Source organism: Vicia villosa, linkage group LG1, assembly GCF_029867415.1.
Source record: "Vicia villosa cultivar HV-30 ecotype Madison, WI linkage group LG1, Vvil1.0, whole genome shotgun sequence".
Lineage (NCBI taxonomy): Eukaryota > Viridiplantae > Streptophyta > Magnoliopsida > Fabales > Fabaceae > Vicia > Vicia villosa.
In genome coordinates this window covers 124,966,465-124,989,339 of record NC_081180.1, presented here as the reverse complement: position 1 = coordinate 124,989,339, position 22,875 = coordinate 124,966,465, and the positions used below count along the sequence as shown (strand labels likewise).

The 22,875-nt window shown below is 29.5% G+C and overlaps 1 protein-coding gene across 1 annotated transcript; it reads right to left on the bottom strand.

Annotated features, from left to right (window-relative positions):
• Nucleotides 1–3,686: 3,686 nt before the first annotated feature.
• On the bottom strand, nt 3,687–4,265 carry LOC131653367 (uncharacterized). Its single transcript, XM_058923492.1, has one exon. It carries the CDS (start codon nt 4,263–4,265, stop codon nt 3,687–3,689), a length of 579 nt encoding a protein of 192 aa, XP_058779475.1.
• Nucleotides 4,266–22,875: the final 18,610 nt, after the last annotated feature.

Here is a 22,875-nt window from a genome sequence, read left to right as displayed (position 1 = left end):
GCTTTTCTTCATCCATCAGTTTGTGGATTTGAATATGTTTGAGAAAATCGTTGATTCGACGACGACGAAGGAGGCGTGGGACACACTAGTCAGATGTTAGGGTGGTGACACATTAGTGAAGAAGGTGAAGCTTTATTACATGAAAAAGCAGTGTGAGAATCTCAAGATGAAGAACAATGAGCAGGTATATGAGTACATCTCCAGAATGATCCTGATCACTAATTAGATGAAAGCATGTGGGGAAACCCTTTCTGAACAAGTAATCATAGAGAAGGTATTGAGGTCTCTTATTCCCCGGTTTGATTATATTGTTGTAGAAAAGTTGAACATTTGAAATATATGGACACCGTGATAATAGAAGAGCTGCAAAGCAGTCTAGAGGCGCAAGAGTTCCGTCTGACAAAAGGAACTTATGAGAGAGAAGTTAAGCAGGCTCTAAAAGCTTCTTTTGTCAAGAAGGACCAGAAGCATTCTTGGTCAGAAGCCAAGAATAGACGTGGTGATAGATTCCAGAAGTAAGAAGCCTCTACTTCTGATGAGAAGAAACATCAGAAGGGAAAGGAGAAGTTTGACAAGAAGAAAGTTCAATATTACTGTTGTAAGCAATTTGGCCATTTTGCTAAAGATTGTTGGTCAAATAAGAGAAGGAAATCAGAAGAAGCAAACATAGCCAGAAGAGATTCTGATAATGAACCTGTGCTACTGATTGCTTTTGAGTCTGATGGAAAGTGTTTGGCAGATTGGTGGTATATGGACACTAGTTGTTCAAATCATTTGACTGGAAACAAACAATGGCTGATAGATTTTAACTCGAGAAGGAGGATAAAGATCAGATGTGTTGATGATAAGTATCTTAATGCATAAGGTATGGGAAATGTCAAAATTAAAGTGAAGAATGAGAAGACTATTCCGGTCAAGGATGTTTGGTATATTCCTGGAATTAAGAGCAATCTGATGAGTGTAGGTCAGCTCATTGAGAAAGGTTTCTTAGTTTTCATGAATGAAAATCTCTTGAAGTTGTATGATTTCAATCAGAAGCTAATTATGGAATCTGAATAGTGAAGCAATAGAACATTCAAGTTGAATCTGAAGACAGCTGAAACAGAATGTCTTAGTATAAAAGACGCTAAAGGTGATAGTAAGTTATAGCACAAGAGGTTAGGGCGTCTTAACTACAAAAGCCTAGGGCATCTGAGTTCTAAGAAGCTCGTGTGTAACATTCCGAAGATTGTGAATCCTGAGAAGTCATATGAGGTATGCATGAAAAGCAAGCAACCCAGATTGCCATTTGGGTTAGAAGTAGCCCCAAGAGCAAAACATGCTTTGGGAGTAGTGCATTTTGACGTGTGTGGACCATTTTTAGAATATTCACCTAGAGGAAATAGATATTTTGTGTATTTTGTGGATGAGTTCACAAGAATGACGTGGGTGACACTCATTAAGTTTAAACTTGAGATGTTTACTGTTTTCAAGAAGTTTAAAGGGAAGGCTAAGAAACAGAGTGATCAGAAGCTGGAAATTCTTAGAACGGATGGTGGAGGTGAGTATAACTCTACAGAGTTCCAGAAGTTATGTGATAAGAATGGAATTGAGCATGAGGTTACTGCTCCTTGTAACCCTCAACACAATGGTCTTGCTGAAAGAAGAAATCATACTTTTCTTGATATGACGAGAAGCATGCTGAAGGAGAAGAAGCTTCTTAACATCTTGTGGGGAGAAGTTGTAGCAACTTCAGCGTATGTGTTCAACATGTGTCCAATGAAGAAGATGAAGAAAATTGTTCCTTTAGAGAAGTGGATTGGAGATAAGCAAAGTGTTATCTATTTAAAGGTGTTTGGTTCTGTATGTTACAAACACGTTCCAAAACCTAGAAGACAAAATTTGGATGATAGAAGTAAAGTAATGATTCTGGTTGGGTATTACAGTATAGGTGCTTAGAAGCTTTATTGTCCAGAAATCAATAAAGTTGAAGTCAACAGAAACATCATTGTAAAAGAGTCAGAATAATGGGATTGGAGAAAGACTCAATTCATTTTTGAAGATAACTCAGAACTTAAAGGTCCTGAAGAATAGTCATAGTCAAAATATGATTCTGAAGACTCTGAAGATGAGGCAGATGGTGAATCTGATTCTAATCCAGATTCTGAATCTAGTGGTAATCATGACTCTAAAGGTGGACCCTCTAAAGGAGGGACTTATGAAGGTAGTCCAACCTCTGACGCCGATCATGACTCTGAATTTGGAACGTCATTGTAAAAAATTATCGTCGGCCAAATCCACTAGAGGCACCCCTTTTGAATTTTCTCTACTTTTTTCTATTTCAATTTTGTTCAACTTGTTGTAGTCTTGCATCCTTTCAATGAATCGGTAAGGCCAGGTCTCATACGAGATTGTGAAATAAGGCATCCCGGTTTCAAATATACTTGAACAAAATGGCGTAGATTTAAAACCCACCCAACACATATGATACGATCATTGGGATTTGGTGTTGGAGTAGTGCATAGAGGGAAAAACGTCTGCGAGAAACTGTATCTCGTAAGATTAATACATATCCTCTCATACTCACTTGCTAATAGATGACCCATATCAGGGAAACACATCCACTTATCCTCCGGTGCATATCCATTAATGTTTGGTACAAGAGCGTTATATATTTCTTCAACTTTCTCTTTACTCCCGAACACATGTGTGTATAAATCTTTGTTATCCCTCAACTCTTTGATTAGGGGCTGCCGAACAATAATGTAATCCTCTTCCCTTTTATCGAGAAAACCAGAAACACCTCGAAAACCAAAGTTACCGTGATACTACGATCAAATGATGTCTGTATCTCACTATGCTGGTTTAGTATCATCTAGTTCACGTTATCCCAACCCGTAACCAAATCACTCTTGCTATTTCCCAGCCAATTCTTCAAACAAGCATGAGAGGACTCAACTCGGTTTGTTGTTGTATTTCCGAGATGCATAACCTCATCGGTCCAAGCACAAATAAACTTCTCCTTTTCCTGATTAGGATATTATGCTTTCAGAATATTTCACTAGATCGGGATATTTCACGCAAACACTCATAACTTATTAAACAACATCAGTGTATAACTCTTTTGTAGATGCATTTACTATAACATTCCATGCATCCATAATTTACTCCACAATAACATCCGCCTTGACCATTTTTCCATCTTCACCTGCAATCTATTTTGCCCCACTGCGGGTTTAACCCGACTTCTCACATTTTTAGTAAATATGGTACCTACAAAGTAAGGCGTAAGAAGTAGGAAATACAATTGCAACCGAATTCATTAATGTTGTATCTCGATCGGTAACAATGACTTTCGGAATATCTTCTCGATCCTTCAACGTTGACCTACAAACCTCCAAAACACATGACAATTTTTCTGCTTTTTCGCACTCTAGAAATGCAAAACTAACATAATATGTCTTCCTAGTCGACGTAACACCAACAATTTCCAACAATGGAAGCCTGTACTTATTGGTTTTATATGTTGAATCAATTATGAACATTGTGGGAAAAGTATTGAACAATTTAATTGAGTCGGGATGAGTCAAATAAATATCTCTTATTGTAACTCCGTCATCACCTCGTCGGTGCCTACAAACATAATTATTTTCATCTAGAAGTTTCATGAAGTGTTACATCTCGATTCAACCCTCCATAAGCGCTAATTAGGATTGATAGCGCCTATTGTAAACTTGCTTGATATTTGATGTATTCCCAGGTCTTTTGCGCTTCAACGTTACAAGTATGTTTTTCGGCGGCACCAAGCTCAAAGTCATGTCAGAAACACATGTCTTCTCATCCGGGAGAAGCCGACATGCAATTGGATGACCGACTAACTTTGGAATTAAATCATGGTTGTGTAAACAACATATAACATTAAATCTCCATTTGTTATTTTCCAAAAGATAACCACGCAACCTAAATGGGCATTCACATTTTCTAGAACCAGTGTCGTCATGTTTCAATTTTTGGATACGACAGATATATTTCCCACTTCTTTCGCATGTCAAAGTCACAAATACATTTCTTCTAGCCGTATTATTATCAGACCCTCCAATCACAATACAAAATCCTAGTTTCATAGCCTCCGTACGAATCCAATGCAACATGTCTTCACGTAATCCAAACTCTTCTCCATTTTCAAAATGCTCATGAATATCTACCACCTTTATTACGATAGGAGATACGAGTGGTGAAACAACTTGAGATACATTAGGTTTGAAAATGTTATCAGGATGCACCATACCTAATGTAATAGAAAACATAAAGCTTATTAGTATAAACTTATTAGTTATTCTGCTGTGAAAATAAACACTGACAGAAATCAGAAATGTATCTCCAGTTTTGTTCAACTATAAATCGGAAATATACATCTGGTTTTCGCGTGATCTGTTTCCAAATTCAAAAACAGCATAATGTATGGAATCGAGGATTGAATAGAATAAACTTTACCTTAAATTCCACTTCCTTAAGTTCCTTTAGATATGATAAACCACAAAAATGAAGATTTAGAGTGAAAATGGATTGAGTATGGAAGGGGTTTTGAGAGATTTATGGAAAGATGAAGAAATGGTGTGATCAAAAGGTGACCATGGTGGTTATTGTTTTAAACTAAATGTAGTTTCCATAATATCAGAAGTATACTTCGATTATATAGGAAATAACAAGGTGGCAAAAATTCCTGCTCTACTATCTGCGGTTATATTTCTGGTTCTAAACCGTGGATATATCTCTGATATAGTTTTTTACATTTTGAGGGCCTAGACCATATTTGGCCTATTTGTGACAGATGTGGTGCGGACCGGAAATATATTTCTGATTTTCAGAGGGGCAAAAACGGAATTGCAAAGGATCTTTCTTTGGACTAAGGGGTGGAAAAAGAATTTCCCATAAACAAAAACATCAATAATGTGAAGACCTACAATAGTATAACTAATGTCGTTTCTGCAGCAACTTGCATTCTTATATTTCCTAGATTCATAAACTGTTTTTGCAATGGAAATGCTCTCTTCACTCTTATGTATTCTTCCACACCACCATAAAATCTCACAAATACTTATCTATTTTAATATATAAAAATGAATTACCACCAAATTGCCTTAATTACCCTAATCACAAACAATTAAACATGGTTTTGCATACCCCTGAGCGTCATTTTACATCTAATCATGATTAGATTCCAACAGTTTATTTAATGCAAAACTTCTGTATTGGAATATGAAAAAACCTGCACTACGTTCTATACACTTAAGATAGTTTTTCATACCCCTAAACATAATTACACTACTAAACCTATTCAATTTCCTTTAACCCTAATTAATTAAAATCTCTTTATTGGAATATGTATCCCATTATAAGTGTTGTCTTTTATAACACGCTTAATTTTAGTTTTTGCAAGCGTTGGAAAGTATCCCATTATAAGTGTTGTCTTTTATAACACGCTTAATTTTAGTTTTTCCAAGCGTTGGAAACTTCAGGAATTTGAACCAAAGTCCCTTCTAATTCCTTTCCTACATCTATAAATTCATTCTCTTCCCATCTTCCTTCCTTCCCATTGTTCGTCTTCCTTCCCATCATTTTTCTGCAGCTTTTTCAATTTAATTTTTCTTCTTTCTTTTGCTGGCAGAATATGTGTTTCATTTATCTTCCCTTAATATTTGATATCATTCTCTTGATGCTTTAATTTATTCTTCTATGTTGTTCTTAACCAGATAATGAGTCGAAAATTTAACTCTGTTAAGGACATTAACGACACAAATAAAACATGGAGATTGGCCGATCGAATCGTTGGTTTATGGAGCCTTATCAGCAGCAAGGGTTTGAAGCATTTGGAGATGGTTAAAATGGACACATCGGTAATATTTATTATTATTTGAAATCGTTTCATATGAAAGTATATATTTTTGTTCTGATATGTTTTTTTTATCATCAGGGCAATAGGATACAAGTTTTGATTGGTACTGATCATACACCTAAATGGAAATAATGAATTTATGAAAATATGACTTACATAATCAACAACGGAACTGTTTTCATTCATTTTGTTATTGTACACTGCAAATTTAGGGTTTAGAATTTCCAATAACAGAGTTAAAATGTATGGTCTATGCATTAAAAAAATTATTTATTTAATTTCACTATTTATTTTCAATTTAACTCTTAATATATAAATAAGTTATGTTTATTTAAGAAAATAATTTCGATTCAGGATTTATTCGTATATTATATTGTTTGTTTTTAATTTTGATTTATATAATTATTCATTAATTATATATAAATTATTGAATATCTTTACTTTTAAATAAATTACTTAATGTCTATAATTTGAATCAATAACCCACTATCTCTATGCATTCTAAGAAAAATAGTTATAGTTATTATTTGTTGACTGTATGCATATTAATTTATTCATTCTAAGTTATATATCACTTCTCATTGTTTCTCAGATTATTTTTTATCCATTTTTGACAATATAAGTTTGGTACTATAAAAGTTAATTCATTAAATTGGTTATTATCCTTTTTATGAAATAGTATTTATTTAAAACAATGTGATAAACTTGATGAAACAATTATATCGCATATTATGACATAATAAAAGAAAAAAATACTTAACTTCTTGGAGTAAGAATTTGCATGATTCATTTTAATTTCAAATTAATAGATACAAAATTATCTAATTATATTTATTTATTACAAATAATAATATTCTTGGTTACATGGCATATCATAATTAATAATAATTAATATTTAGATCACAATTTATTTGAAAGAGAAAAATAGTAAATGGCTAAAAAAACCCGAAATATATTTTATTCAAAATTTACATATATTTTAGGAAATTATTTTTCGGCAATGATTCAGGAAAAATAAAATATTCAACCATATTATAGATAAATTACTTAATTCTGATTTATTTATTTTAAAAATAAATTAGATATACAAAAATTTTAAAATATATAGTGTTTCAAAAATTGGTTAAATATTACTTCTATTTTAATATATAAAAATTAACTACCACAAAAAATACTTTATTACCCTAATAAAAACAATTTTAAGAGAGGTTTTCATGCCTCTAAACGTGTAATTAAACGAATGATATTTCATTGGACGTCTCAAATTGAATTGTATTGTAGGTATTGGTTATTTTTTAACTATTTTTTATTTGTTTTAGAGTGTGTATTGTATCAATGAAAATATGTGATATTGTTTATTCTTATATTTTTTGTGTTTATTTTTATAATAAAAATGTAATTTCATGTAATTAATATATATTAATAATAATTATTATTGCAAAATTATGTAATTATGGCAATATTAATTTTCTTAATTCAAATTGATTTGAATCTTTAGAATATTTTAATATTTTCTTTAACCATCATTAATGATAGTCTTAAATAATTGATTTGAATCTTTGAAATATTTTTATATGTTTTTTCCAAAACGAATAAAATAGGTAGTATTTATTAGGCATGTATACCCTATCAATTTAAAAAAAAACAACTTTTCATTAGCTTGCAATAATTTTATAACAGTCATTTATTATTGGAATGTGTTCTATTGTAATACGTACTCATTATTAAGATCGGGCTAATTAATTCTCGATTTTATATTTCTTAAAATCCTATTCTACTTCCCCATATCTTTTCAAATAAATAAATGGGAAAATCGTTCTTATATTTTTTTTAATTTTTTTTACTATTTATATTTATTTCAAAAAAACAAATATGAGGTTTTTTATTTTTTTTTATTTCTCGTGAGCTGGGATGCAACGGCTCTATAGACCCCAAAGTCTCTAAAGGGGAAGACAAGCTAAACCCTAAACAAATAAATGGTGGTAACAATTTGTATGAAATATACATAGAGTATAATATACTGTGTAAGAGTGTATACCAATAAAAGAATTTGAATTTTCTACAATGTCTCCTATATAAATTTTTATGATTTATACTTGAATAAAAGATTTCATGGTGAAGCCTAAATATTTCTATAATGTTTAAATTTATTTTTTTCAAATTTTATCATTAATGATACAGATTTAATTAATTCATTTTCAGCATCTTTTCAATGCAATATTAAATAATTGTAATCATTTCATATATGTTTTCAACCTAAAAAATAGGTCATTTTTCCGAAGTGAAGAAATAGGCCACTTTAATTGTCTTTCCTTACCCTTATTTTATTGAAAATGGGTCACTTTAGTTGTCTTTTCATCACAAATATATTATAATTTTTTATGTTTTGATCCAAGTTAATGTTAAATAAACATTAGTACGATTTAACATTACATATCACTGGTGTTTGTGTGAAATTTATGACAGGATTAATGTATAATTTATTTTCTATGAATATCTGATATTTCTAATATAATATAATTGTTATTATAATTTTTTAAATATTTTTTTCTTCATTTCAAGTATAATGCATTAATATTTTTAATCTATTATCTTATATATTTTCTATGAAGATCTCAATTGATATAGATATTTAGCAACAAAAAAAAAAGAAAGAAAAGAAAATAGACTTATTAGAAATGGTATTTATTTGCTTACTATAATTTATATATATATATATATATATATATATATATATATATATATATATATATATATATATATATATATATATATATATATATTTATATATATATATATATATATATATATATATATTTAAATACGTTAATACATAATCACAAGAAAATATTATATTAAAAACAAAGATTCTCATTATTTTAAAGGGTAATCCACTCCCACATTAATATGTAATTTTTTATTTATTTTAGTGAATGAGATAATATAATTTTATCTATAAAATAACTATTCTTACATATTATTATTATTATTATTAATGAAATATATTTAAAAAATCAAACTTAAAAGAAGAGATTTAAAAAATAAAGTGGAGATTTTATGGTGTGTGGATCCTTTAAAATTTAAATTATAAGCATGCTCGATGGGCCGGATCTATTTTTCTGACGGACTGACAAAATATTTACCTAAGTTGAATAAATATTAAAGATTATATGTTTAATGACTTCTGAATTACTATAGAATATAACTTTTAAATTAATACAAAAATTTAACAGGAATAATATTATTCAATTTTATTTTGATTTTCAAATTTGTTTTTGATTTAGAGTGTCAATTTTATTGGCAACAATAATTTGCTTCTATAAAAATTGTTTCAATCAATTAAGTATGATTTCTTTTATAAATTTTTTAAACAAAAATATCATATACCTGATAAAAAATGATATATATTATTATTACATGATACAAATAAAAGTAAAATTGACATGAAAAAATGTTAGCATTTATTTATGATAAGATGTTAACATTTATTCTAAAAGTTGATACATATATTTGTTTTTATTAAAAAACATGAGAAAATTATGATTGATGAATAAACAATTTTTTTTTATGAAAGACACAAATTTATTTCTTTTTTATATCTAAAACGAAAGGCCAAGATATCAACTATTATATATTTATTTACTATTTATAAAAATATTATATATAAGTAGTGTACATCCTCATATTTAATTCTTTAAAAAAAACTTTTAATATATTTAATTGAAAAAAATGGGTACATGAATTTCACGGGAGAGTTTAAAATTGGGATTGCAATTTTCTCACGTAAAATTTCAAAAGGAAGGATAAGATTTTACGGGAGAGTTTGACTACGAGTCTCTCATATAAAAATTTCACCAAATTAAATATATGATTTACTGAAGTTCAATGGAGAGTTAAAAAAGGATTAGGATTTGATTTAATTCATAAATTAAATATGATTTTTCAATTTATTTATTTCAATCTAAATTAAAAATTAACTACACACAAATAATTATAAAATGCATTAAATTTCTTTCTTTGTTTTTCATGAAAAACACAATTTTAATGCTAATAAGAATTCATCTTTAATTTTTCTTAACCATCATTAATTACAGTTCCAAATGATAAGGAATAAACTATGTACTATAAATTAGACAAGCATACTGTATAAGCTTCCAATTAAATTATTACCATTTTTATTATGTGACTCTTTACGTGCCAAATATTTATGTTTCAAATAATTCAAGCATGCTTCGTTTCTTTTTCCAATTTAATTATTTTGATTCTCAATGTTAATTGTAACTAACAAGTCTTAAATGCATTATTACTTTAAATATTAATCATATATAATCATATTTGACCTAAAGTCTTTTCCCAAACCCTATAATTAACATATTGGAAACAAAAAATTAACCTTTTGAATTCTCACTCTATTCATTAATCAAATTTTTGTTTCGATTTATAGTAGATTTATGATTCACACCAACCTCTGCGTTTGGTTTACTTGCCTTTTATTTATTAATGTATTTTTGTCAGTGACAAAGAGTAGAAAATTTGACTGCATCAAGGACATTAACAAAAAAAAAGTGGAGATGGTTCGATGGGAGAACAGTCTTATTTTTCATTAAATTTTCATAATAATCAACATTAAGAGCTTATTAATAACAATTATACATTAATCAACCTAATAAAAATATTATGTTGAGTTAACCGTCCCAAATTATTAATCATAGAAATAATAATATTTTTAAATTATTATGTTGAGTTAACAGTCCCAATTTTAAATGTGTTGCATTGAACTATAATATGTCATTTCATTATTTTTTGTTTCTTGACTTATATAGATGTTATAATTTTTTTTTTGCAATTTTTTATTTTGATAATTTAAATTTGCAATTTGAATCATGCTCATAAAAAGGCGGGTAGACGTACTAGAGGTGGGAGCCCATAAAAATTGTTGATAATGTGCGTCTGCGGAAAAAAAGGCGGGTAGACATACTAGGGGTGGGAGCCCATAAAAATTGTTGATAATGATAGTACATAATAACTACATTATCTCAATTTTTATTTATTTTTTTACTTTTTATCAAGAACTATATTTTTTCAGAGTTAAAATTGTAATCAACAATAATACTTAATTATCTCTAATATTATTTTAATTTTTATCCAACATAAATATCATCATTGAAAACAACTACAAATTGATAAATTAAATTAATATTGATATGATAATCATCATTGAAGAAATTATTTCGCTTAATTAATATATATTTCAATATAATTCTTTAACCATAACCATATTATATTTATTTAATATTTATACCGACTTTACATGACCCGTGCGGGCGCACGGGTCCTTTACTAGTAACATTCAAAAATATATTTTCAGACGCACATTTTTTATACACTTTTCAATATAAATTGGTGAATGATTTTTATTTTTTCTAAAATATTAGTCCAGAGATGTATCTCTGAAATATTTCAAAAATGCACTTTCATAAATTTAAAATTTTCTCTATTAATTTTTTTTTTGATAGAGGTCATTTTCCTTCTATGCATAGGTTGATTTGGAGTTTTTGTAAATCCAAATCTCAATGTTAATTGTCCTATAATAAATATTAATTTAATTTATCAAGTTGTAAATATTAATTTAATTTATCAAGTTGTTGTAGTTGTCAAGATATACATAGATTTGATAATTGCTATTAAACTAAATATATGGTGGAAAAACAGGTTTTCCCCACATGCCTATAATTTTTATTATTGTTAATAATTTTAATTTTTCAATTTCTATTAACAATATTATAAAATAAAACATATTATACACCAAAAAAAACATATTGGTTTAATAATTGATTTGATTTAATGAATTGAATAATACTATGTTTTTTTAAATTTGTGTAATAATTTAGAAGTTATATGGTATAGTAATTCAGAAGTCAGTTTAATGGTAGTGCACCGTCAGTATAAAGGAATATTACACAGACATTCAATTAGAATATTTTAAAGTGTCAAATCATAAAAGTATTTTAAAATTTACTGTATGACTTGGCGGGATGCATGGTTGTCAATGTCATTGGCTGACATTGTAAAAATAATTTACACTGTCAGTGCATCATCCTTAATATCTGTTCAACTTAAGTAAATATTTTATCGGCCCGTCAAAAAAATAGGTTCGGCCCGTCAGACATGCCTATAATTTTTAAATTCTTCTGTATTGTAAATGTATGAATTCTATTGATATTATATGATTTTATCATCTAATAAAAATAAATTTAAACACAGTTAAGTTTTATAACAATCTCTGACAAATCTTAGGCAAATAACAATTGTTCAAAAACTTAAAACAACAATGGTCAATAAATAAAATAGATTTATTTTATTTATTAATCTTTTAATAATATTATATTTAAAATGTGGTTAAAAGTTTTACACTGTCATCCAATAGAAACAAATCGTTTTGCCATGTCATATAAATTTTTTAAAAATTAAAGTCTGATTTATCCTGATTCATGGTTGTGATTGATTGACAGTGTAAAACTTTTTTACACTGTCAGTGCATCACCCATTTTTTCATTTAAAATAAGAGAAAATTACTCTTTAACCAAAAAAATATAAAAAAGACTCTTAACATTAAATTTCATTTTTAAGTCCAACCCATTAAATAAAAATAGTTATTAATAACACATATTTGTCACACAAAATTGAAAATATTTTTTTAATTAGATTAGTTTGAACCTATTATTAGTTTATATTCTCGGACATTCTTATTTTTATTTGAAATAACAACAATAAAAAATTGCAAAATATGATGGGTACCATTACTAAGGGCGACAATTGTTTAAATAAATTTTCATTTAAAATAATAGAAAATTACTCTTTAACCAAAAAATATAAAAAAGACTCTTAACATTAAATTCCATTTTTAAGTCCAACCCATTAAATAAAAATAGTTATTAATAACACATATTTATCACACAAAATTGAAAATAATTTTTTAATTAGATTAGTTCGAACCTATTATTAGTTTATATTCTCGGACGACAGTGTTATTTTTATTTGAAATAACAACAATAAAAAATTGCAAAATATGATGGGTACCATTTCTAAGGGCGACAATTGTTTAAATAAATTAACATTAAATTCAAATGCCTCAAAGGTTTAAGTGGAACAAAGAGATAAAAAATACGGTTCGTTGGAATAAAAGAAAAAAATATTTAGAAAATCTAATAATGATTATATCTGATTAGTAACATTAATGCACCCGTTTGGAATAAAGGAAAAAATATTTAAAAAATCTTAAATAATGATCATATTAGATTAGAAACATTAATACAGTCTTTGTAGTCAGTCTTGAAATTCTCATTAAAGGAAAAAATGACTATGTATTCTCCTTTTCATTATTTGCTCACGCATATAGTTAATACAATATTTTTATCTAATAAATAAATGTGTAGAATTTTTTACTTAAAAAATTTCTAAATTAAACATTAATAATAATAATAATAATATATTATTATTATTATTATTAAATAATAAATAATTTGAAATAATAGTAATAAATATCATTGATTGTTTTTTCCCTAACAATATCATATTAATGATGCATCATATTGTTGTCACATAGAGATGGAAAATATAATACTGTATAATTTTGATAAAAAAAAGTCAAAAATATTTTTATTAATTATATACTCACTTAAAATATAATCAATTCTAAATTTAGTAAATATTATAACACACAAAATTAGTAAAATTATATATAATTTTGCCATCTTAAAAAATTTAGTAAATATTATATATTATATATTTATGTTACTAAGCATAAAATGATAAATTTATTTGTTGACAATGATAAAAAAAAATTGTTTAAAAAATATATGATTATGATTAAGAAAGATTATAGTCTATAGAAATAAGTAATTAGTATTATTAATGATCAGGGAGTTGAAATTACTTTTAGAGGTATGAAAAAACCCCTTAAAATTGATTTGGTTACGATAATTAAATACTTTTGATCGTAATTAATTTTTATATATTAAAGTAGATGTTAACATTTTGTCACAAAAAAAATTAATATTCTTTCAAGTCAAATTTATTTTTTCTTATATCATGTCATAATATCATATATAATTTTTTATTAAGTACTCCCTCCATTTTTTATTATAAGTCGTTTTAGACTTTTCACACCGTTTAAAAAAAAAGTTGTTGTATGAAAATGAGAAATTATGAGGGTTTTTACAAAATTATCTTTCATTAATGACATATGGAAGATAAATTTATATAATTGAAAGGAGAGAGAATAATAAATATTTAAGGATATAATAGGAAAAGTAGCATTAATTATTCATTGGAATTGTAAAGCGACTCATATTTAAATACAATTTTTTTTTCCAAAACGACTTATAATAAAAATTGGAGGGAGTACATGATAGTTGTTTATTTTTTAAAAAAAATGAAATCATACTAAATAAGGAGAAGTTGAATATTTGATAGTAAATTTTAAAACACAATATTTTTTCTTCTAATTTTGAGTACAATAATTATAATTTAAAATTGTTTGAATCTACTACAATTTTAAAAAGAACATGTATATAATTATTATTTGATAAATATATAATTATTATATAATATTTACTATATTTTTATTTAATGTGACTAAATTTTTACATCTGCTATTAAAATTTTGTGTGTATTAATTATAATAAAAAATAATTATTTTTTGGTATTTCTTATTTTACGATAAAATGCCTCTCAAAATTTAGTAGGTGATTTTATGTTTAAACGAATTAGCATATTAATTAATTATATTTTTCTTTATAATATATTTTCTTATATAATGGTAAAAAAACTTGAATGTAGAAAAAAAAACATAAAATTAAACCCTTTAATAACTACGACAACCCGTTTCTCACTTTCTCACGTTCTCTTCCACTGTTCAAGCTTCAGAAACTCTGTTCCTATAAACTCTCAAATCTCTCTCGCAAATGCTCCCTTTCGATTTTAGCTCTAAACAATTACAACAACAAAACAACATTCCTCTCTTAGTTTCTCACTTTGTGATCTGACCTTTTGAACTCAATTTCAAATAACAAATCAACCAAACAAATTCGAACATACACTAAAAATCAATTGATGACATCACAATTTAAAAGCAAAAGAAATTGAAAACGATTACCGACCTGAAAGTTATGGGGGTGACGAATCCCCAGGTTCGTTATTGATGCCAATATTTGTTGTTGGAAGATGTTGTGTAGTTTTGCGTGAAATTTATTTCAGGTAAAATATGCGATCCTCTCTCTTTCCCTCGATAACTTCTTCTTCTCGCAAATTCTGGCTCAGACTGCTGATTGGTGTGCGTCGGTGATTTTTATAACCGACTTATCTAAAAATCTTCAGTTCTAAACAGATTGATGCATAACCCTGAAAAAGATAAGGAAGAAGATAAATTGAAAGAAATTAAAATGAAGAAGATAAGGAAGTACCTGAAGGATGAAGATGAAGGAAAACTATAGACAGAGAGAAACAGTATTTAAAAAAAAAAAAAGAAGGCAACTGGAAGGAGTAAGAGTTTAGGCATGCAATGTTGGTTGTTTTGTATTGTACGACTATATAGATGTAGGGAGAAAAATGAAACGGTTTAGGGTTGGAAAAAATGAATGTTCCAATGCATTGAGTAGCATAGAACGTGTTGCAGATTTTCCATATTCTAATAAATAATATTTGAATTAATTAAGTTGTTGGAATTAATTAAGTTTAGTTGTGTAATTACTCTCAGGGGTATGTAAAACCATCTTAAATTGGCTTTGATTAGGGTAATTAGGGAATTTTGGTAGTAATTAACTTTTATATATTAAAGTAGATTGTGAAAGCAACAAAAATAACCTTTTCATTATGGTTTTGTTCCTTCTATCTTAGAATTGTATTTCTTAAATATTTCGAAGATGTATTTTCGAACTAATTTTTCAAATATTTCACCAATTTATATTAAAGAGCGTCTAAAAAAATATGTTGAAAGATGCACCGTTGCATATTATGAACATTTTAGAGTTTTTAAGGGTGTGGCGGGTGTTCGCGGTGCAGTTTAGGCGGTTTTGATGAAAAAAAATCTTCCAAACCGCTGTTAGAACAAGATTTGTTTTGAGCAATATTCTTAGTTTTGATGATAACAATGTATATGAATTTTGTATGAGATAATGTGGTACTCTAATACTATGCAATTTCCATTTCAGGAATTATATAAAGAGTATGCACAAAATCAGCGCAAGAAGCACTGACTCAGAAGGTTCAGCATGCAACATCAGAACATGTTCTGGCAAGACATCAGAAGATAGTCAAGCAGAAGCAGAACATGGTCTATGGAAGCATCAGAAGAACTTGAGATCAAAAGCACTGAAGTTCTCATGGTATCACGCTCAGAAGCACTTCAAGGTCAGAAGACAAGAAGATGCTCTGCACCAAGCTGTATTGACTCTGAAGATTCAAACGTTGTATCTACAAAAGATCAATCAGAATCAAGTACAAGATGGCAGGCTACGCTGACTGACAAAAGGAACTTTAGAAGCTATTAACGGCAACGTCAGTAGACACAGCGAAAGCAAGGCTCGAGGTAGTTGACAAAACAGTGAAACATTAAATGCAATGCTGTACGGAATACGCAAAGCAATAAATGCTCCCAACGGTCATCTTCTCATACGCCTATATATTGAAGTTCTGATGAGAAGCTGAACACAACACTTTATGCAAAAACGCTGAAACGCTGTCAAATTCAAAAGCTCTCAAAACTTCATCTTCAACCTCACTTATTGCTGTTGTAATATTATAGTGAGATTAAGCTTAAACTTTAAGAGAAATATCACTGTTGTGATTATAGCTTTTCAGAAGCATTGTAATACTCTTAGAATTTGTTTACATTAATTTGTAAAGGACTAGAATGATCAAGTGTGATCAGAATACTCTAGAAAAGTCTTAGAGGGTATCTAAGCAGATTGTTCCTAGAGTGATCAGGTTGTGATCAGAATACTCTAGAAGACTTAGAAGTTGTCTAAGTGGAAAACCATTGTGTAATACGATGAACTGACTTTTTTGAAATGTTACGGATAGCAAGAGTTGCCACCGACTTTTATTTTATCCAAATTAATCAGAAAGGCTAAAAGAACAGGAAAAACCTTTTTAAAAGAAAACGGGTTCGGGGGGTAAGTTATACAAAGGGAAGGTGTAAAGCACCCTTTGCATCCATGGTTTTCCATGGGCTCTTAATTGCTTAGCTCACTTTGTTTTCAAAATGTTTGGATTGTTTGAAAAAGCGGGGTGTAAATAGAAAAACTTTGAAGAAGAACTTTCGCTTGTAAATAAGTGTAGTCTTTTTGAAAAGTATTTGAAAATTAGTGGGAAAAAGAGTTTGAATTTTGAATTTGAATTTGAAAAAAGAGCAAGCAATTAATAGCAACTAGCCTAAGTTTGAAAAAGTCTTCCTTTAGCTTTTCAGGCGAAAGGGTCTATCCATACCATAAGACCATAAGAGGGCAGGAAGTCTTTCAATTGGATGTTAAAGAGTCATCGAGAATAATCGTTCGCCATAAGACTGTCCCTACCATAAAGAGGGCAGGTAGTCTAAGGGAAGGATATAATAGTCATTTTATCTTTTAGGCAACAGGCGAGGATACCTTAGCAATTGAGACAATTATTCATTATAAGGCAACCTCGAGGGAGTTTCAATAACTTTGAAGGCAACATTGCTTTAGGTATCCTCGGAATCGAGGGACTTGACTATTTAGTATAGTTAAAGGCAACAAGGCAACAATATAAGGCAACAGGCAACAAGAGGGATTACCCTAAAGGTGTGTGGGTACAACAATCACGTGGTTAACTTCGATGATATTTATCTTGTAAATTAGTGATCTATGTTCAATTCATGGTTTACCACTCCCTAAATTACTAACCACGCAATTAAAATAAAATAAAAGCAGAAATAAAATTTCCTACGCTATTACAATAAACACCTGCGGGGTGGGGATATTAAAAGGCGGAAAAATAAGAAGGATTAACAATTAGTTTTAAACATCCTTGAACGCTTTGGTCTTCCTCGAACCCTTGATTGACTCTGAACATCTGAGAATTAGACGGAAAATAAATAAAAGAGAACAGTGATTAGTAATCATAATGAAAAATAGCTGACCAAAATAAAATCAAGGTTTACAAATATTAAAATAATTAATTAGCCAAAAATTAAATTATTACCTTAAAACAATTACTGGCTTAAAAACCTTAACTAATTATTTAACCTAATTAATTTAAAATTATCAACTTAAATTAATTAAAATTATATATATATATATATATATATATATATATATATATATATATATATATATATATATATATATATATATATATATATATATATATATATATATATATATATATATATATATATATATATATATATATATATAAAGAAGGAGGTTGAAATTAAAAAAAAAAAACTAAGCAAAAGAAATAAAGAAAAGATTTATGTAATAATAAGAAAAATTAAGGGAACTTAGCTTTTTTTTTTTATCTGGAGGCGCATGGCTGAAAGATTTTGATTAACCCTGAAAATTAGCCACGAAGAAGAAAAATGTTAGTGCATTAAAGATCTTATAATTTAGGCAAACAAATAAAAAGGCAAGGCAAAAGGCAAACCATGTATGGGGCAAAAGTTAATTTATAGTTAATATAAGAAACAGGTAAAAGCCTAGACTAAAGTTAATGGACAACCCCTACCGGTAACAATGATTAGTGATCATGATAAAACCAGGATTTTAAGGCATAAAACATTTAATTAGCCCCAAAATAATTATTAACTAAAAACCTTAATTAAATTATTATTGTAAAAGAAATTTTGATATTACGAGAAAAAATTGAGTTTTCGATTAAATAATTACCACAATATAATATTATTTTATAAATGAAAAAAAAAATTTTAGAAAAAATAAGTTAAAGAAATAACGAAAAATAAAAATAAAGATAAAATAAAAAGGAAAAGGAATTATAATTAAAACTAAATTTTTAATGGAAACTTAGCTGGTGATCAGGTGTGGTTGGCTCCTGAAAGTGCATCATGGGAAAGTGGCCAACAAAGTGTTTGGCCAAAACAGGGTTAATGGTTAATTAAAAAATGGAGTGAAAAACAAGTGTCAGGAATGAGAGATAAGATTTACACCAGCTCCTTGTTGGCCAAAGAAAGTACCTGCAAAAATATGATATAATAGTAATAATAATAATGTAATAAAAATAATAATAGTAATAATAACAATAATATAATAATAATAATAATAATAATAATAATAATAATAAACAAAAATATTAGTAATAATAATAATAATAATAATAATAATAATAATAATAAAGTTAGTAATGATAATAGTTACAATAATAAAATAAAAAATATTATAAAATGGGTTTGGCCTCATATAATATAAATTTTCTCAAGAAATAAAGAAAGATTCAGAAAATTAGATCATGGCTAAAAGGCCAAAAATTACCAAGAGTTTAAAAAAGATTATGATTGTAAAAACATAAATTTAAACTAAAATGTAGCAACAATGCCCAAAGCAATGATTTAAAAAAAACAGGCCTCAGGTATCATCATTGGCCAAAACCTTTTGAAAGATTTAAAATTGAGAAAAACTTTTGTAAAGGGAGGCCTCATATGAAATCATTGGCCATCAATTGAACCAATAAAAAGCTAACAAAAATAAAAAATAAACAACGCCACCTGAGGGCTTCGATGGCGGTTTGTGGAGGAAAGATGTGCGTTGAACCACTCGGTTCTACGGTGAGAGGAAGATGTAAGTTCTTGAGTTTCTTTTTGAAAGTGTTCTTGATGTTCTTCAACAACCTTTTAACCTCAAATCCTTACCAACTGTGCTATGTCAATTATTCGAAATAAAATGACATTTGCAAATATATGAGGGCAAATTTTGGGGTATGACAGCTGCCCCTGTTCAATCTTCTTAAACCTGAAAATGTAGAATGGTTTGTATGCCAGTCGGTATCTCAAGGTGGAAGAGGATTGAACACTAGAATACCCAGGAATTTGCCCAAGCTGAAGTAGGGACTTTTGTCGGAGATGGGCTTGAAGATGCCATCTGGGCAGAGTGTTGTTAGAGATGGGCTTAAAGATGTCATCCAGCTTGATAGACTTGAGAGTCAGAATACGTCGTACGTTAGACCGTTTCTGAAGAATAAACTTAGGTTGAGTCGTACTTTCGACCGGGTCTAGTTTGCATCAGCAGATGTCTGGAAAACCGTGCATTAGGCTGAAGGATGTGTCTTACGTTAGATCAGATCCAATTTGCATCCGTAGATGTATGGAAAACCGTGCGTTAGGTTGAAGGATAAGTCGTGCGTTAGACTAATCCAATTTGCATCCGTAGATGTCTGGAAAACCGTGCGTTAGGTTGAAGGATAAGTCGTGCGTTAGACTAAATCCAATTTGCATCCGTAGATGTCTGGAAAACCGTGCGTTAGGTTGAAGGATAAGTCGTGCGTTAGACTACCCAATTTGCATCCGTAGATGTCTGGAAAACCGTGCGTTAGGTTGAAGGATGATTCGTGCGTTAGACTAATCCAATTTGCATCCGTAGATGTCTGGAAAACCGTGCGTTAGGTTGAAGGATGAGTCATGCGTTAGACTAATCCAATTTGCATCCGTAGATGTCTGGAAGGTCGTGCGTTAGGCTGAAGGATAAGTCATGCGTTAGACTAATCCAATTTGCATCCGTAGATGTCTGGAAGGCCGTGCGTTAGGCTTGCTTTGAATAAGATTCGAATCTTTGTAATGTACCTGTCACATATTGTCAGTTTTTATGCAATATTTATGTTGTATGTAATGAATGAGATGGAGTTCTCAAAATAAATGGGGCACTTCGTATGTTATGTATGAATTATAACCGTATGTATGTGATGTATATGATGTATGACTGATGCTGTTTGGAGTATTCTGAGAAAATAAATCTCTGTAGTGTTACGATTTTGATGTTTGATCTCATCTTGAAGATGCTCAGCTGGGAATTTATGATTCTTGCTTGGGGATGATCAGTAACTTGATGTACCCTGATTGGGAATAAAAAGTATTAGTAACCCATGTTGGAAAAGAGCAAGGTGTCGGGGAACCGGCAATGTTGAAGATGTAAACCCTGCTGGGGAGATATGTCTTTGTTGGTCGAGTAAGTTTGAAGATATCTTCTTGAGGATTGCTCTATCGGGATATGATCTTGTGAAATCGGAATTGTGGGAAGGCATGGATGCCTTGAACATTGCCCCCAGTATTATAGTAACTACCATTCCTGGTTTTGATTAGGACATATCATTGAGTATTGATCAAGATGTCAAACTGGACTTGCATAGATTTGCCCCCGCTAGTAGAGACTTTGAAAAGATTCGCCTCGCGAAGACTTTATGAGACGTCCACTATGGGCGACATGCCCCTAATAATCATAGGCCAAAGACAATATCCCATGTTGGTTGGGAAGTAGCTTCAGATCTATTTGGATGCATGCCCCTGATTGTTTTGGCATCCTTGAGAGATTCTCGGAATCTTGACTTGATTGCCCCAGATTGATCGGGCAAAGCGTGCCATGCCCCTTGGATACGTAGGAGACATTGCTTCTCGGAGTAATCTTGTCTGTCGGGATAACTTTCAGTCATTAGTTGTACCCTGTGCAAATTCTTTTTGATGCTAACATTCGAAATTATGTAGCAGAATTTGTTTTAATAATGAATTCATGAGATGCAATGCATACGTTTGTCTTGGGTTTTTGAAAAAACATTAAAACAAGAGATGTAAAAGCGTGACATTTGTAAAAACATGCTATTTTTGTAGAAGCGAAATATCGACTCAGCATTTTAGTAAACCTTAAGGAGTCGGGATACCTTTTGGTGACAATATGCTTTTGAACTAACCATGCTTCAGTTAGGACTTTCGAGGATTGTAACGTGGCTTGGTTCACAGTTTAAGAAACAAAGGATAAAGACTCAAAATTTATTTGTACCCTTCCCAATCTCCGTGATGACCTTCAGTCCTAAGCTCAGTTAGTTCAACTTATGCATTCAGGTTTCAAGAGACTTTTAGATTTGCACCTTTGATAATGACGATGGTTCACAAGCAAAGAGAACTTTTGAGATGGCAGTCACTTCTTCCTTTTGGTAGTCACAACATTGTGTTGTTCAGGAATTTATTGACTTCTCTTCTTTCATCTTTTTGATATCTCTAACTTTTGCCTGAACTGTCTATTTTGAGCTTACAATCAGCGGGATGCCTTGATTTTCGCCTAAGTCATCTTTTTGATTTTTGACTTAGCAGGCTTTTCCTTGTATATATGTTTTTTCATTTTTTTTCTTTTTGAATGATATTGACTTCCTTGCTTAATGATTGATGAACCATCATTGGCTTTTGATTGACATCTCCAACACTCCTTTGATGTGTGCGGATGAACGCTTGTGATTGAAACCTTTGTTGAAAGGTGTACTGAATGATTCTCTTAAAATAGAATGCACAGCCAAATTAACTGAGAACTACCCTGCCCCAGGTTATGATCAAGGGTTTTAATTAGTACAAGAAAGAAACTTCTACTTTTTAGGCTCAAAGGGGTTGACGAGGGATTATCATCCTTATATCTCCACTGTTTAGGAATTGAAACAATGCCTGTACATCGTCAGCATAGTCCGCTCAAAAGCATATTGTATGAGGTTGCGGTATCATTTTCGTCATCCTCCCTTTAAAAGGCTTACAGCTTAGCAGGAGTTGAATATCACAAAACACATGTAAAGTAAAGACATAATTTAAAATGAGTGATAACGAAATAATTTATTCAAGACAAACATATGCAATGCACTGATGATGATTATTAAAACATATAATGTCTATCATAAGTCGAATGTTTAAACAAACAGAATAGAAATTGCAAATGAAAGTAGATCTAATGATCCAAAAGTTCATCCGTCTAGACGTCAATCAGTCTTGTCATGACCAGGCA

Bases quoted from the DNA above. Each gene is read 5' to 3' on its own strand.
- LOC131653367 (XM_058923492.1), bottom strand. From the start codon at position 4,265: ATGGTGCATCCTGATAACATTTTCAAACCTAATGTATCTCAAGTTGTT.